We start from the raw sequence: 17,161 nt of genomic DNA, 5'->3' as shown, positions 1-17,161 counted from the left end.
CCGGTCTTTGCCCAGGCAATAACTTTGGCCTGGAAGACTCCTCTCTCTATCTGCAGAGCTTACTCCCTCTTCAACTGGAAGTTCTTACTCCAAAGCTCCTCCTCAATGACAGCAGCCCTGACTTACCTATTTAAGACAGCATGCCTCCCCCAGCCCAGAAACTCCCAATTCTCCCAAAGCACTCAAACCTCTAACATTCTGTACAAAGTACTCATCTACCTGATTACTGCTTATTATTGTTTGCTTCTTTGGGACAAAAAAAACTCTTGAGAATCAGGACATTCTACCTTATGTGTTCACTGATGTATGTCAAGTGCCTAGATCAGTGCCTGGTCTCTAAGAGGTGCTCAATAAATATTTGGTGAATGAGCGGATTATTCCTACTACAGGGATTATAAGAATTGTTATTTTCATGTTTTCAGTTTTTAAGTTTTCTCTATACTTACCACATGTACTCACAAACATCATAAACTAAGGAAAGGGTTAAACATAGGTAGGACTTACAGTAAAGACCGCTTGAAGGTTATTGAGCTTCTCGATTTCCTTGGGCATTCCATTACTGCCCCAACGAATTAGGTAGTTTTCACTGGTGAAGGGAAAGAAAAATATTCTTGGTGAGCACCTGAGTGGGGAGGAAGCTGCTCTCAGTACAGGCTTAATAGGGTCCAAAGGCGGTCCAGAGCTCAGTGAAATTCAGGCAGGACTGAGACCACATCAATAACCATTCTCTGTTTCTGGCTGCAGCCCAGTTCCTAGAGACACGCCGAGTACAGCCCCAAGACAAGCACTACTCATGATGGGCACAGACACAGTACATTCTACCAGATTCTATCTGGAGTCTTTCTTTCATCTCAAATCCTCTGTATAAATTTCAGCTTTGCTGAATCAGGAATATAATTTTATAAGAATTGTTCCAAGTCCATTCCCTGGAATCCACATCAACACACTCCCATAAGATTTGTATTTTAGAAACAAACAATTTTAACCATCTTCTCAATATTTTTTAGCTGCTCAGCAGCAGATGACTGTAGGTTGAACAAAGTCTATTATTATTCCTTAAAGTCTTTGAAATTTTATAACCATTACTTTTTTAGAGCAGTTTAGATTCATAGCCAGTTGAGAGGAAGGTACAGACTTTCCTATGCCCCACTCCATTCCCAGGCTTCCTGGTGGGTTAGGCAGTAAAGAATCTGCCTATAATGCAGGAGACTCAGCTTTGATCCCTGAAATGGGAAGATCCCCTGGAGAAACGAATGGCTACCCACTCCAGTATTCTTACTTGGAGAATTCTATGGACAGAAGAGTCTGGCGGGCTACAGTCCATGGGGTCGCAGAGTCAAACACGACTGAGCGATTAAAAACACAACATCAGCACTCCATGCCCAGCCTCCCCCTTTATCAACAACCCCCAGCAGAGTGGTGGATTCACTGTTATAATCACTGAACATACCCTGAGACGTCATTATTACCCAGAGCCTATGGTTTACATTAGGGGTCACTCTTGGTGTTGGATACTCCATGGGTATGGAAAAATGTGAAAAGACACACACCCTCTGTGACAGCATCATACAGGCCGGTTTCACTGCCCGAAAGCCCTCAGTGCTCTGCTGGGTCATCCCTCCCTCATCCCTCTCCTATAGTTTTTTTAATTCCTTCATCCCTGTCGCCATGGTCTGATGAGTTTAATTATTTTTAATTGGAGGATAAGTGCTTTATAAGATTGTGTTGGTTTCTACCGTGTATCAGCATGAATCAGCCGTAGGTATACATATGTCTCCTCCTTGAACCTCCCTCCCACCTCCCACCCCATCCAGGCTGTCACAGAGCACTAGGCTTGAGCTCCCCGCCACATACAGCAAATACCCACTGGCTATTTATTTTACACATGGTAATATACACGTTTCCATGCTACTCTCTCCATTCGCCCCACCCTCTCCTGCCCTCGCTGTGTCCACACGTCTGTTCTGTCTGCGTCTCCACTGCTGCCCTGCAAATAGGTTCATCTGCACCATCTTTCTAGATTCCACATCTATGCATTAACATATGATATTTATCTGTCTCTGATTTACCTCATTTCATGTAATAGGCTCTAGGTTCATCCACCTCACTAGAACTGACTCAAATGCATTTCTTTTTATGGCTGAGTAATATTCCATTGTATATATGTACCACAACTTCTTTATTCTGATGAGTTTTATGTGATTTCTAAAACCCAGTGAAGACATGAACTATTACTGCACTGTTTCAGTGGTCACTCAGAAAAGCACAGCAGCCCAGTGGGGTTTATTTTCCACTGCCTTGAAATCCTCCCCTTCGTCTCCATCTTCCCTTCTCAAACTCAGCAAAGAAATCCTCAGGGAGGCGGATAGGTGAAAGTTGGGTATTTTCACAAGATTGATGGCAGACAACCTGGGTCTCCACTACCTGATGAACTTGGACTGGTCCGGGTCATAGAGGGCCATGAACAGCTCTGCATCTTCCCCGATGTTGCAGACGAAGTTCTTGAAGTTCACGAAGAGGCCATAGGTGTGGACGGCACTGAAGATGGACTGGCCCCGCAGATCCAGGTTCTGTAGAATGGACTGAACACAGAGGACAGGAGAGAAAGTCATCTTGGTTTCAGCAAATGGGAAACACTGGCAAAGACACTGGCCTCCAAACCGGGGCCAGATATAATTATTGGGTTGACCGGAAACACTCGTTCAGGTTTTTCTGTAAAGAAGACAGAAAAACACAAACGAACTTTTTGGCCAATCCAGTACCACCCAAAACAAGCACTTAGTAAGAAAGCAAATGTAAAGAGACAAGTAAGCGAGTGAGCAAAACAGAATTATTATTTTAATGAAGGTCTTGTGAAAGGCCTTGAACCCAAATAGTTTCATAAATGCTGTCTAAAGAGCATATATCTAAAGGTTATAATAACTCATGGTTTTAATGGCTGTGAGAAGTTCTCATCTCTCTCACAATGGCTTCTGGGGAAACCTCAAAAGCATAAAATCTATGATTCATTATCATTCTTTGGGAGAATGACTCTCATCGTAAATAAGACTCCATTGGATAGGTCTGTCCTCAGCCACAGTTAGCCATTAGATCCAGAAACACAATAAAATGTCATTACAATTGTACTAAAAAAAATAAAGCCTACAAATTAAAGAAAATAAATAGTACTCTTTACTCATTAGAACAGAAAGACTGCGAGAACATACACCAAAGCATCAGTATGGTTGGGCAATCATAATGTCGGTGACTTTTTTCTTTTTCTGTACTTTTCAAATTTTTATTTATTGTCCAGTTACAATTTTTAAAATCTCTCAAAAACTTCATTTGTAAATATTAATTTCCTTTAGAAATCATAATCTATGGACTAAATTCAAAAGTTTAAACAGTCAAAAGGGTTCTCTCCCACCCAGTTCTACTCAGAGGCATCCATTAATGGTCAATTTCTTGTCTATCACTACAGAGTTAGTCTACACAGAAGTAAGCACAGATGTATATTCTTTTTTGAAATACATATAACAGTATTTTATACACAGGGTTCCTGCATCTTGCTCTTTGCGATCTTTCCAGGTCAGAACATATACTGCTGCCTTGTTCTTTTTGTTATATTTTGCTTCTAAAATGAGAAAATGGATATTTCTTCTCAACAACATTGCCACCTCTGCTGTCAATGACTCCCTTTCCTCCTCGTTAAAAGCAAACAAACAAAAAAAGAGCAAAATAACAAACAAAAAAGCAAAAGCAAAAACGGCACCTCCATGGTCAAGGTCTGCACATTTCAGGAAGCTCACCTTCTCCTCTTGGATCTTCTCCTCAATCCTCTTTGAGGCCATTTCATGGGCCTTGAAGAGGGCAATGGTGCTGGTTTCATCTGGGTCCAAAATGTTCCCATTGTCATCCCGCACGACCAGATCCAACCCCAGCATTCTGGAAACAAAGGAGTAGTCAGCTGGTTCTCCTCCCCAGCAGACTCTTTTCTGAAGAATCTTCATGGAGGGACAACCCTGGTGGTCCAGTGGTTAAGAATCTGCCTCCCAATGCAGGGGTCACGGGTTTGATCTCTGGTCTGGGAAGATTCCACATAAAGCCTGGGGCAACCAGGCCCATGCGCCACAACTACTGAACCTCACCTCTAGAGCTGCAAGTGCTGAGCCCACATGCCAAGAGTCACTGCTCTGCAACAAGACATGACACTACAATGAGAAGCCCGAACACAGCAACTAGAGGGCTGCCCCTACTCGCCACAACTAGAGAAAGCCTGTGTTCAGCTGCAAAGACCCAGCACAGTCATAAATAGAAAATAAGAGTTTTTATGGAAGAACCCAGAGGATTCGGATGAAAGGCTGGGTGCTGGACAAGTTAAGACAAGAACTCACTGAATTTTCTCCTTTCAATTTCAGCCTTCTTTCCAATCAAAATCTAAAAAACTTAGGATAATGCTACCCAAACTTGTAAATAATATGCAAAGTAATCTGGTCCCAAGAACCTCAATGGAAAATGCAAAATTGGCACTCATTCTAACCAAAATACTCTAGCCAATGCTTCTTTCCCCCTAATCATCTGTAGTTTGCTATGGGAACTTCTATGAAAGACAAATGCTCAAATATTGGGGGACTTGTCCTGATTTCCTTAAAAGCACAGGCATGGGGGATAGTACTTCATTCAAGATTATCTTAAAGGAGACGAAGGAAGTAAGTCCTGGCATTGGTATCACAAAATCTCAGAACACGGACTTTGGTGTCAGCTGAACCAAAATTTACATCCTGGTTTTAACACTTGCTAGCAAGGTGATTTAGGGTAATCTACATTTAAAAAACAGCAACAACAATGAAAAAACTATTTATTTGGGTGTGTCAGGTCTTAGCTGCAGAACACAGGATCTTTTGTTGCAGTGTGCAGCTTTCTCTTTAGTTGTGGCTCATGAGCTACGTTCCCCAACCAGGGATTGAAACCAAGTCCCCTGCACTGGAAGGCAGATTCTTTACCACTGGACCACCAGGGAAGTCCCTGAGTAATCTACTTAATTTTGCAAAGCCCTGGGTTCCTCATCTGTAAAGATACTCTGTCAGGATTACAGAGGAATTTAATGAGATAATGCACATAAAGCACCTAATATCTAGCATATATCATGCTTTCAATGTTAGTTTTGACTGCAGCAACTAGCACAGGTAACCTCTGGCTGTGTTAAATAAACGTAGCTCCGGGTGCTGCGTGGTAATAGTAAGAGCCATAGGCTCCCTGCCTGGCACCATCCCACCAAGGCTTTTATGCCCAACACCAAAGCAGAAAAAACTGTTCTTAGTTCTAAGAAGCTGGGGATTGTGGTTGAAACATGATACTGCAATCTGAATTCCCAGAGAGCATTCCTGGCACTAGCAATCTAGGAGTGGGGATGGCCAAACGGCAAGAAAACTCTGGCATAACAGTGCGAAGCCATGGGCTAAGTCTTTGGGAAGAAAGCAAAAATGCCTAATTTCCCTCTGCCCTGTTTTATGGCTTCTCCATCAACTGATTCAATCTGGCAGGTCCCTTGTCATGGGAGCCAGACCCACAGGCCACCCAGGATCATGAGCGACGGCCCATGTTGGCCTCTCAGAGACTGAATCATGGATGCACCGATGGAGCAGCTTAATTTCTCGAGTTGCTTCCAAGGGCTTAAATAGAAGGCAGGCATGTCCTGCTGTTTGTGGGATGTTACCATCTTGTAGCAGAGACCAGGGGCCCCCAGGCTGACGCCACACTGTGCCAAGACTCAAAAATACACTGGCGGCATATGTGCCAGGGGGAGCCGCTTATTCCCTCTTAGCTGTTTAAGAATCTCCCAGCACTGCTTTCAAATTGTGGTGTTGGAGACGACTGATGCTGAAACTGAAGCTCCAATACTTTGGCCACCTGATGCGAAGAACTGACTCACTGGAAGAGACCCTGATGCTGGGAAAGACCAAGGGCAAGAGGAGAAAGGGGTGAGAGAGAATGAGATGATTTGATGGCATCATCAACTAAGTGGACATGAATTTTGGCAAACTCCAAAATTTGGAGAAGACAGTGAAGGACGGGAAAGCCTGGTGTGCTGCAGTCCATGGGGTTGCAGAGTCAGACATGACTTAGCAACTGAATAACAACAACAGAAACAGAAACTAAATGTCAAATGAATCATCAACAAAAACTGAGAAACTAGTCCAGTGTTTTAGAAAGAGCTGGGCAGGAGGGCTGAATTCCAGGTCACAGTCAATTTTGATGAATTAATTGAATCTTTCATTTTCCAAAGGGCAGTAATATCAGGAACCTACATATATATGCTGGGGCCAATGAGAAGCTTAATTAAGAGGTTACAGAGGTTATTAAAGACATAATAGAAGCTAAAAACATGCTTTACTATTCTGGCAAATCTAGTTTGCACACAGCATAAACAATAGTCCCACTTAGGGGAAGACAAAGAGAAAGAGAGAGCATGAAGCTACTGATTTTAAACCTAGTGTCAGAGTTCTGTGATGGCCTAGAGGGGTGGATGGGAGTAAGGGGCGTACAGGAGGGAGAGGACATATGTATACATACAGTCAATTCACTTCATTGTACAGCAGACATTAACACAACAGTATAAAGCAAATATACGCCAATAAAAAAAATGTAAAAAAAGAATCCACTGTTAGAATAAACATAGAGAGGGAAGGAGGGATAAATTAGGAGTCTGGTATTAACATATATAACTACTATATATAAAATAGATCATCAACAAGGATCTATTGTATAGCACAGAGAACTCTACTAAATATTCTGTAATAATCTGTACGGGAAAAGAATCTGAAAAAGAATAGATACAGGTGTAAGTATAACTAAATCACTTTGCTGTACACCTGAAACTAACACAATATTGTAAATCAACTATACTCCAACATAAAATAAAATTTAAAAAAGAATAAAGATAGAGATGATCTCAGGTCCCAGAAATGGTCAGTTTCTGATGCTCAGACCTTCTGAGTTTGTCTGGCAGTGGAGTTGCTTCCATTCAAACCCCAGATGCCCCGCTCATCTGTCGTCTCCTTGAGACCAGAGCTCCAGCACGGGGCCTGTGCTGGCTCATGAAGGGCACTGGCAAAGTTTCTTCTATACAATCAAATGTTTCCCCAAGCTGAAAGAAAGCAGTAAGCACTATTCTTTGGTGACTGCAAGATCACAAGCCCTTGGGGAGGTGTGTCCTCTGCCTGAATGCGACTGGGTTTTTCCAAGTTCTCAGTGAGACAGACATCATCCCTGATTTACCTGTTCCCATGATCAATCTTGGCTGTGACCTTCTTCTTGAGCTCTGCCAGTTCATCTTTGGGGAGGGTGCCAGACAGGATCTGGGACCGCCACTCTATCAGGTTGTACGTCATCTGCTGCAGCTGGCGGAAGAGCGTGACCTTGTTGTTCTAAGGTGAGAAAATGAGGCAGAGGAAAGGACCAAAAAAAAATGGTGTGATGGGAGGTGAGAACATCTTTTGCCTTGATCCTTTATAAAGTGTTATTTATCCAATTATTCTGCCATATAATGAACTGTGCACTTTGAGAGGACCTCTTTTGGCTCAGTGGTAAACAAATCGCCTGCCAATGCAGGTGATGTGGGTTCCATCCCTGGGTCAGGAAGAGCCCCTGGAGAAGGGAATGGAGACCATAATCCAGTATTCTTGCCTGCAAAATTTCATGGACAGAGGAGCCTGGTGGGCTACAATCCATGTCACAAAGAATTAGACATGACTGAGCGACTGAATATGCATACACAGAGCAAGCTGTGCACTTTGAGGCAACCTCTTTACATCTCTAGGGATGGCTTTGCCCTGACCCATTCCCACCTCTTCCTCTGCTACAACTTCAGAAACAGATAACCACTTATAGGATGGACAGGATGGAGGGCTGGTTCTAGCTTATAAGTGTATCAATCATCCACATGCCTTAAACTTCTGCCCATGTTCCTCCTTTGGTTGAAACCAGCCACTTGGGACTTCCCTGGTGGTGTTAAGAATCTGCCTTTCAATGCAGAGGACATGGATTTGATCCCTGGTTGGGGAACTAAGATCCCACACACTGAGTGAGGGGCAACTAAGCCCAGGTACTGCAGCGAAGACCCAGCACAGCCAAAAATAAAAAGAACAACAAAAACATCCAGTGATTTCCACCGTCCTCCAGACACACTAGATCACTTTGTAAGTCTCTTCCCATCTTGGCTCCTACCCACATTCCCAGCTACACTATACACTCATCACTATCTCAAAAATCTATGCTCCTTCCACGTAAAGCCATGTGTATTCTCCCATGTGCTCCAGATCCTCACAGTAACGTGACTCCTCTACCTGGAACCACTTTTCTCCTCTTCCCCACCAACCCTCCACGTCTCACACAGCACACCCTTCTCTAACTGCTAATTCCGACATCTACAGGATCTTAGAAGTTTCTCCCTCAAAACCATAACTCTGGCTTGGCTGTCTCTCCCACAAATGCTGGAATTTGCTCCTCTCTCTGCACTCTACCTGTACCACACTGGCTAATGTCCCTCTCCCCTTCAATGGTAAGAACCTACAGGACAAGGTTAGTTTTGCATCTCTAGGAGCTGGTACAGAGTAGCCATTCAATAAAATGTACCACATCAATGAATTCTGGATGGGAAAAGAACTGTAATTTCAGAGATATGGGATCACTGAAAAGAGACTGTGACCAATTATTATAAAGTCCCCCCAAAATTGTTATACCATCCTGAAAAACGTTAGACCTGGAATAAATGAAACAATTATTCTGAGCTTCAGTAAGAACTTCCTTAACTGAACTAAAATGAACTTACCAACCAACTAATTATTTGCACCTCAATCATTTTAAGAGTCTAGTGCTTGATATTCATACCTTTATACACTGGTGCTATCAAAAGGATGCATTCATTACATTTAAAAAAGAAAAAAACCAGTCAATAAGCATTTACCACATGCTAGAAACAAAGTTCCTGTACATTCTAAAGGAGAAGGCAGCAATAAGTTTTAGATATATGTAAATATATAAAATATTAAAATATGAGCATTTAAATAATATACATCAATATTATATGTAATATTTACACTAATTACATGCATATAATATATATATTACATATGTAAACACACACAAGATAATTTCAGAAATGATAAAAAGTACAAGGGGACTCCTCTGGTGGTCCAGTGGTCAAAACCTTGCACTTGCTATGCAGAGGGCCTGGATTCCATCCCTGGTCAGAGAAATAGATCCCATATACTACAACTAAAGAGTTCACAGTCCACAACAAGACCCAGTGCAGCCAAATAAATAAAAATAAATATTAAGAAAAAAAGCCAAAAGGAGGCAGAGCAATATGATAGGGCATGCCTGGTGGAAAATAATAGGCAGAATAATCAGGAAAAACTGTTTCGTGCTTCCTTTTTGATACACCAATATATGCCACCACCCTCTGTATACTGTGAGACCACTTTTTTTTTATTCATAGGTGGAAAGTCATGATACAATTGGATACCATATACTTCCAGAATTATCAGGAATATTACAATCTCCTGTAAAAACAATGCCCCTCCCCCCCCCAAAAAAAAGGCCACACAAAGAAGTGGCTGATGGCTGTCAGACACGTTCCTTAGTGATGCTCTTCTACATCCATCCCAGCTATCACCAACAATCAAGGCTGAAAATATCCAAGATACTCCTGAACAAAGAGGAAATGTAGGGGCTTCCCTGGAAGTTCAATGGATAAGACTCTGCCTTCTAACGCACGGGGTATGGGTTCAATCTCTCATAGGGGAACTAAGATTCCGAATCCTGTATCCCACAGGGTGTGGCCAAAAAGTAAATTAAAAAAAAAAAAAAAAAGAGTACATGTGGAGTAAAGGGTCCTTAACCTAAGAGCAGACAGTGAAGACAGAAATGGGATTAGAGGTAAGAGCCCTTCAAGAAGTTCAAGGCTCTAGGCAAACAGAGAGGCAAGAGATGAGGAACACATTTATCTGTGATTGCAATACTCTCTGATAATCCCTTGGAGAAGGAAACGGCATCCACTCCAGTATTCGTGCATGAGAAATCCCATGGTCAGAGAAGTCTGGTAGGCTGCAGTCCATGGGGCTGCAAAAGAGTCAGACATGACTTAGAATCTAAACAACTACTACTAATACCAACGATCTGAAAGCACAAAACACAAAAGCTGATTAAAATCATGAAACCACCTGCATTTTAGGCTTCTAGCATTTTCTGAATTGTCTCTTCCTCATCAGTCTTTAGAAAAACATAAATAAACTTTTTTTAAAATCTCATTTTTGAAAAGAAAAGGTAAAATAACCCTGCCTTTTTATTCATTCATTTCCATATAAAATATTTCCATGTCCTTGTCTTTCAAACTGAGAAATCAAGCCCATAAAATTTTGCCTTTCAAAGCCTCTAGGCAGAAAAGGATCTTTTATTTCTTGCAAATTATTTGTCTGCTCCTTGTTTTCCCCCCCAATATTTTCTCATTTTAATTAAGATATTAGGTCTTATAATACAGTAAAGAAAGAGCTCCAAGTCTCCAAGGACTACCTATGAGAGACAGCTCTTTGTGTGGGGTACTTTTTCACAAGTTCTTGGTCTCAATTATATTAGACACTATCCAGGGCAATTTAATTATTGCCTGTCCACATATCAGCCTGGTTTGCCAAGAGTTCCCCCCAAGGAGTATGAAGACGGCCATTCTTCTGGCGATCACTGTGCCAAGTTAGTTCTGAATAGACAAGCTGGAACACACCAAAGGATGCAGCCTCTGACTGTAAGAAAATGGATTTTATTACCACATTCCTAAGATTGTTCTAAGAGGATGTCCTGTGCAGGAGCTGGTTCCTGACACTTTATGGATTCCTGGGAAAGCAAGTAAGGACAGGAGAGGGGAAAATCAAGCTCTGTCTGTAAAGCCAGGAGTCAAGGACTCCGGCCTCCATCTTTACCCCCCGTTAGTGTGCCTTTCCTACTATCTCTAGCCCTACTAATTTCAGTCTTTGTACTAGCGGGCATTCCCTGGTGGCTCAGCAGGCTAAGAATCCACCAAGAGTCACAGCAGACATGGGTTCAATCCCTGGATCAGGAAGATCCTCTGGAGAAGGCAATGGCAACCCACTCCAGTATTCTTCCCTGGAGAATTCCATGGACCGAGAAGCCTGGGGGGCTTCATACAGTCCAAGGGGTCACAAAGAGTCCGACACAACTGAGTGACTGGGTGCACACACGCACATTGTCACATAATTCAGGAGGGCAAGGAATGTGTTTAATAATGTCTTTGATCCTCCCTGCAAAAGTCAGCACAAGTCTGGACACAGGAGTGAACGAAAAGCAAACTGTGACACCTCGGACTTAAAATGACACCCTGGTTTCAGTTCAAGGAACTTTTTAAAATTGATTTTTATTGTAGTTGCTCTATAATGCTATGTTACGTTCTGTTGCATAGCAAAGTGAGTCAGTTATACATATACATACATCCCATTAGGATTTCCCTCCCATTTAGGTCACCACGGAGCACTGAGTAGAAAGCTCTGAGCAACACAGTAGGTTCTCCTTAGTTGTCGAGCTACACAAAATAGAGAAATCTAAATATTCCTCCAACCAGACAGTATAGATATTTCTGCGTTTGCTGAAAACGTCTCCCTCTTGGTGATCTTTGAGGTTTCACTTTTTACATTTCTATTCTGGGTATCTTTTTATGATTCTTATGGTTACCTGGGGGTACAGGGAGAAGAGAAGGGATAAACTGGGAGATTGGGACTATCATATAAACACTGCTGCTGCTGCTGCTAAGTCGCTTCAGTCATGTCCGACTCTGTGTGACCCCATAGATGGCAGCCCATCAGGCTCCCCCGTCCCTGGGATTCTCCAGGCAAGAACACTGGAGTGGGTTGCCATTTCCTTCTCCAATGCATGAAAGTGAAGAGTGAAAGTGAAGTCGCTCAGTCATGTCTGACTCTTAGTGACCCCATGGACTGCAGCCTACCAGGCTCCTCCGTCCATGGGATTTTCCAGGCAAGAGTACTGGAGTGGGGTGCCATTGCCTTCTCCCATATAAACACTACTATATATATAATAGATAACTAATAAGGACCTACTGTATAGAACAGAGAATGCTACTCAATGCTGTTGTGACCTATATGGGGAAAGAATCTAAAAGTGTGGGTATATGTGTATATATATAACTGATTCACTTTGCTGTACATCTGAACTAACACAACATTGTAAATCAATTACACAGCTATTCTTCTTGTTATTTAGTCACTAAATCGGGTCCGACTCGTCAACCCCATGGACTGCAGCCTGCCAGGCTCCTCTGTCCGTGGAATTTCCCAGGCAAGAATACTGAAGCAGGTTGCCTTTTCCTTCTCCATGGGATCTTCGTGACCCAGGGATCAGACCCGTATCTCCTGCAAGGGCAAGCGGCTTCTTTACCACTGAGCCACCTCCAATACAAATCATATATTCAAAAAAAAAGAATTTCTGGAGATTAAAGTCAGAGTGACAGGCAGAAAAGAAAAACAGCTTTGTCTTCAATAGTAACAGGAATACAGAAAACATCCATTGAGTAAATTAGACATTCTGGGGTCATGGAGACAATGGGTGTCAGAAAACCCAGATTCTATTCTCCATCTTCTTTCCCAAAGAATGCAGACCACAGTCAAAAGCCTCTTCTCTGGCCTTCTACTTCATCTCTCCCTCTGCAAAAGAATCAGTATTTCCTCTGCTCACCAGCCTCTCCTCTTCCATGTAAATGTTCTTTGCTGGAAGTACAGGAACTTACTTAGTTTCTATCTTTAATTTAATGACCAACTTGCTAAGTGACTTTGAACAAATTATTCCCTCTGGGATATGACCATCCGTAAAATAAGGGGACCAGCACTGAGATCCGTTCCCCAGGATAAGCGTCTTGGAGTCTATGGCTGAGATACTAGATTCAATTACTCCTCTAAGCAACTTCCTGTTTAACTATATCTGACCATCTCACTCTGATGTATTCACACACTGGGGTGGCTCCATATCAAATTGCCCCCATATAATAATAGCCCTTCAAAATGAATCTCATGTCTTTCCCGAGTATCTGGACCCCGTGGGATCCAGGATGGTATCCAGGTCTCTCTGTGTACTGTGCTGCACCGACCCTCAGTTCTGGGAAGACGGGAACCACACCTTCCCACTCCGGCTAGTGCTTTCTCTCTGTCAGACAAGCAGACAGCCTGGCTAGCGAAAGCTCAGTTTTTAAAGGAATTCCAGTAAAAGGAAGTTTTTGCCTCTGGAAGCAATGCAAGAAATTCTAAAAGCCAGGTACCAAAGCCAGAGGAAAACAAAACTGGAAAAATACCCAAAGCACCCCCTCTACCCTGTTCTGGGCATCATCCCACCTCCTCTTGCCTCTCACGAGAGCCACACACTGAAACAGGGCTTGTGACCCACAGATACAGAACTCTGACACCAGGACAAAGGTTTTTATAGGAATTTTCTGTCCTTTGGGACTAAGTGATCAGATGTCAGTTTCAATCATGAGACCAGCTTAAGTACTAAGGAAGTCAACTCCTAGGCAGACTGATACGAAGTTCAGGGTTCTGAGGAGAAAGGGTTTGGGGTTCTCAAGGAGGAGATAGGGGTCTGGAATTTTCAAGGAAGAGGAAAGGACAAAGGCTTTTTTTTCCCTCTATATTCCTTAAGTCACACAAAACTTTTTTTTTCTTTAAACTCAGAATTGATGATTACACAACAAACAATTCAGTTTAAACTCTCTACAGTCAGCAAAAACAAGACCGGGAGCTGACTGTGGTTCAGATCACGAACTCCTTATTGCCAAATTCAAACTTAAATTGAAGAAAGTGGGGAAAACCAACAGACCATTCAGGGATAACCTAAATCAAATCCCTTATGATTATACAGTGGAAGTGAGAAATAGATTTAAGGGACTAGACCTGATGACAGAGTGCCTGAAGAACTATGGATGGAGGTTCCTGACATTGTACAGGAGAAAGGGATTAGGACCACTCTCATGGAAAAGAAATGCAAAAAGGCAAAATGGCTGTCTGGGGAGGCCTTACAAATAGCTGTAAAAAGAAGAGAAGCGAAAAGCAAAGGAGAAAAGGAAAGATATAAGCATCTGAATGCACAGTTCCAAAGAATAGCAAGAAGAGATAAGAAAGCCTTCCTCAGCGATCAATGCAGAGAAATAGAGGAAAACAACAAAATGGGAAAGACTAGAGACCTCTTCAAGAAAACTAGAGTTACCAAGGGAAAATTTCATGCAAAGATGGGCACGATAAAGGACAGAAATGGTCTGGACCTAACAGAAGCAAAAGATATTAAGAAGAGGTGGCAAGAATACACAGAAGAACTGTACAAAAAAGAGCTTCCTGACCCAGATAATCACGATGGTGTGATCACTCACCTAGAGCCAGACATCCTGGAATGTGAAGTCAAGTAAACCTTAGAAAGGATCACTACAAACAAAGCTAGTGGAGGTGATGGAATTCCAGTTGAGCTATTTCAAATCCTGAAAGATGATGCTGTGAAAGTGCTGCATTCGATATGCCAGCAAATTTGGAAAACTCAGCAATGGCCACAGGACTGGAAAATGTCAATTTTCATTCCAGTCCCAAAGAAAAGGCAATGTCAAAGAATGCTCAAGCTACCACACAATTGCACTCATCTCACATGCTAGTAAAGTAATGCTCAAAATTCTCCAAGCCAGGCTTCAGCAATACATGAACCATGAACTTCCAGACGTTCAACCTGGTCTTAGAAAAGGCAGAGGAACCAGAGATCAAATTGCCAACATCTGCTGGATCATGGGGAAAGCAAGAGAGTTCCAGAAACACATCTATATCTGCTTTATTGACTATGCCAAAGCCTTTGACTGTGTGGATCACAATAAACTGTGGAAAATCCTGAAAGAGATGGGAATACCAGACCACCTGACCTGCCTCTTGAGAAACCTATATGCAGGTCAGGAAGCAACAGTTAAAACTGGACATGGAACAGCAGACTGGTTTCAAATAGGAAAAGGAATACATCAAGGCTGTATATTGTCACTCTGCTCATTTAACTTATATGCAGAGTACATCATGAGAAACGCTGGGCTGGAAGAAGCACAAGCTGGAATCAAGATTGCCAGGAGAAATATCAATAACCTCAGACATGCAGATGACACCCACCCTTATGGCAGGAAGTGAAGAGGAACTAAAACGCTCTTGATGAAAGTGAAAGAGGAGAGTGAAAAGGTTGGCTTAAAGCTCAACATTCAGAAAACCAAGATTATGGCATCTGGTCCTATCACTTAATGGGAAATAGATGGGGAAACAGTGGCTGAATCTATTTGGGGTGGGGGGTGGCTCCAAAATCACTCCAGATGGTGACTGCAGCCATAAAACTAAAAGACGCTTACTCCTTGGAAGGCAAGTTATGACCAACCTAGACAGCATATTCAAAAGCAGAGATATTACTTTGCCAACAAAGGTCCGTCTAGTCAAGGCTATGGTTTATCCAGTGGTCATGTATGGATGTGAGAGTTGGACTATAAAGAAAGCTGAGCACCGAAGAATTAATGCTTTTGAACTGTAGTGTTGGAGAAGACTCTTGAGAGTCCCTTGGACTGCAAGGAGATCCAACCAGTCCATCTTAAAGGAGATCAGTCCTGGGTATTCACTGGAAGGACTGATGCTAAAGCTGAAACTCCAATATTTGGCCACCTCATGCGAAGAGTTGACTTACTGGAAAAGACTCTAATGCTGGGAGGGACTGCGGGCAGGAGGAGAAGGGGACAAGAGAGGATGAGATGGCTGGATGGCATCACCGACTCGATGGACATGAGTCTGAGTGAATTCTGGGAGTTGGTGATGGACAAGGAGGCCTGGCATGCTGCGATTCATGGGGTAGCAAAGAGTCAGACATGACTGAGCGACTGAACTGAACTAGGCATTATACAACAACAATGTATCCTGCTTGAGGACAGTTTCTCCTTCCTGAAACCTTCTGACTAATCCTGATATCTTAAAATGTATATTATGGGAATGGGTCTGGTAGGATATTTCTATTGTTAAGTTTTAATCCTGTTATCTCAAAATGTAAACTGTGGGAGTGGGTCTGGTAAAATTTTCACAAACTTGAGACATTCTTTTGATTTATTGTAATAATTAATTAAAAAGTATATAACTCGCTTGCTAACACCAGCGAGGGGGGCACTCTCCGTCCCTCTTTTGATGTCTATGTCACACCCTTTCTCTGTCCCTTTTCCTACTTTAATCAAACTCTGCTACACCAAAGCTCTTAAGTGATCAAGCCTGGGTCCTGGATCCGAAGTTAGATCTTTTCTTTGGAGATCACAAATCCAACATCATTCACAGTAAGCTATCATCCTGGGGGCTTGTCTGGGATCTTCAGGACAAAGGAAGAACACTCAGAGCTCTAGCCTCTCAGCTTTCTCAGTACACGTTTTCTGATTTACTTTACTAACTCTACCGTGTGCTTGCGTGAATGAATGACACGCCCTGTGTGAAGGGAACACCGAGCCCTGCTCTTCGGTTTCCCAGTGCCTCATAATGACTGAAGGCAGCACCAAAAGGGGGAGCCTTATCGGGGTTTTAACCAACCTGCCAATGACAAGAGACGCCCAATATCCCTTCGAGGGGAGCAGTCAGAAACGGGCGAAGCATGTGGACTGAACTTTCCTTTCTCGGTCAGCTTTTCCTGGTCTCTTTTACCACTTCATAATCGCGTGGGGAATTAGAACTACTAACTTAATCTGTTGGATCATAGACTCACAAGGGACTTGTGACCCATGCTGTTATTGTGTACTTTTACTTAGAAACCCCATGTATGGAAGCACTTAGCCTTGTTAGACTAGGCAAGCCTTGGTAGACTAGGCAAGCCTTGCTAGAAAGTTCCTAGGAGCCCGTATGGAGAGAGGTGGAACTCTAGCTCCAGGAATGACTCTCAGGCTAGAGGTTACTAGCCTGGCTGCCTGCCTCAAGGGCCAGCAACCTGAAAGTGAGTCTTTGTCATGGTTGTGCCTCCTATCTATATGGGTAGAAGCACTGCTGGTGACCGTGAGGTTTATGAGGACACAGACTGGGAACTGCAGGATCTGCTCAGACTGGAAATGCAGTGGGCTTCCTCCTTTGGTAGTGCTAGCTCTCAG

The 17,161-nt window shown here is 42.8% G+C and overlaps 1 protein-coding gene across 1 annotated transcript in view; it reads right to left on the bottom strand.

Moving 5' to 3' along the window:
- DOCK5 (dedicator of cytokinesis 5) overlaps positions 1 to 17,161 on the bottom strand; it is a 278,523-nt gene that overhangs the window by 129,118 nt on the left and 132,244 nt on the right. Inside the window, exons 8-11 of the mRNA XM_068973628.1 lie at positions 7,258 to 7,406; positions 3,789 to 3,924; positions 2,425 to 2,582; positions 505 to 586 (exon numbers count right to left, since the gene is read on the bottom strand). Coding sequence (XP_068829729.1) covers positions 505 to 586; positions 2,425 to 2,582; positions 3,789 to 3,924; positions 7,258 to 7,406 — 525 coding nt within the window. The remainder of the gene's footprint in view (positions 1 to 504; positions 587 to 2,424; positions 2,583 to 3,788; positions 3,925 to 7,257; positions 7,407 to 17,161) is intronic.

This window comes from Capricornis sumatraensis, chromosome 6, assembly GCF_032405125.1.
Source record: "Capricornis sumatraensis isolate serow.1 chromosome 6, serow.2, whole genome shotgun sequence".
Lineage (NCBI taxonomy): Eukaryota > Metazoa > Chordata > Mammalia > Artiodactyla > Bovidae > Capricornis > Capricornis sumatraensis.
This window is presented reverse-complemented; position numbering and strand designations above follow the sequence as displayed.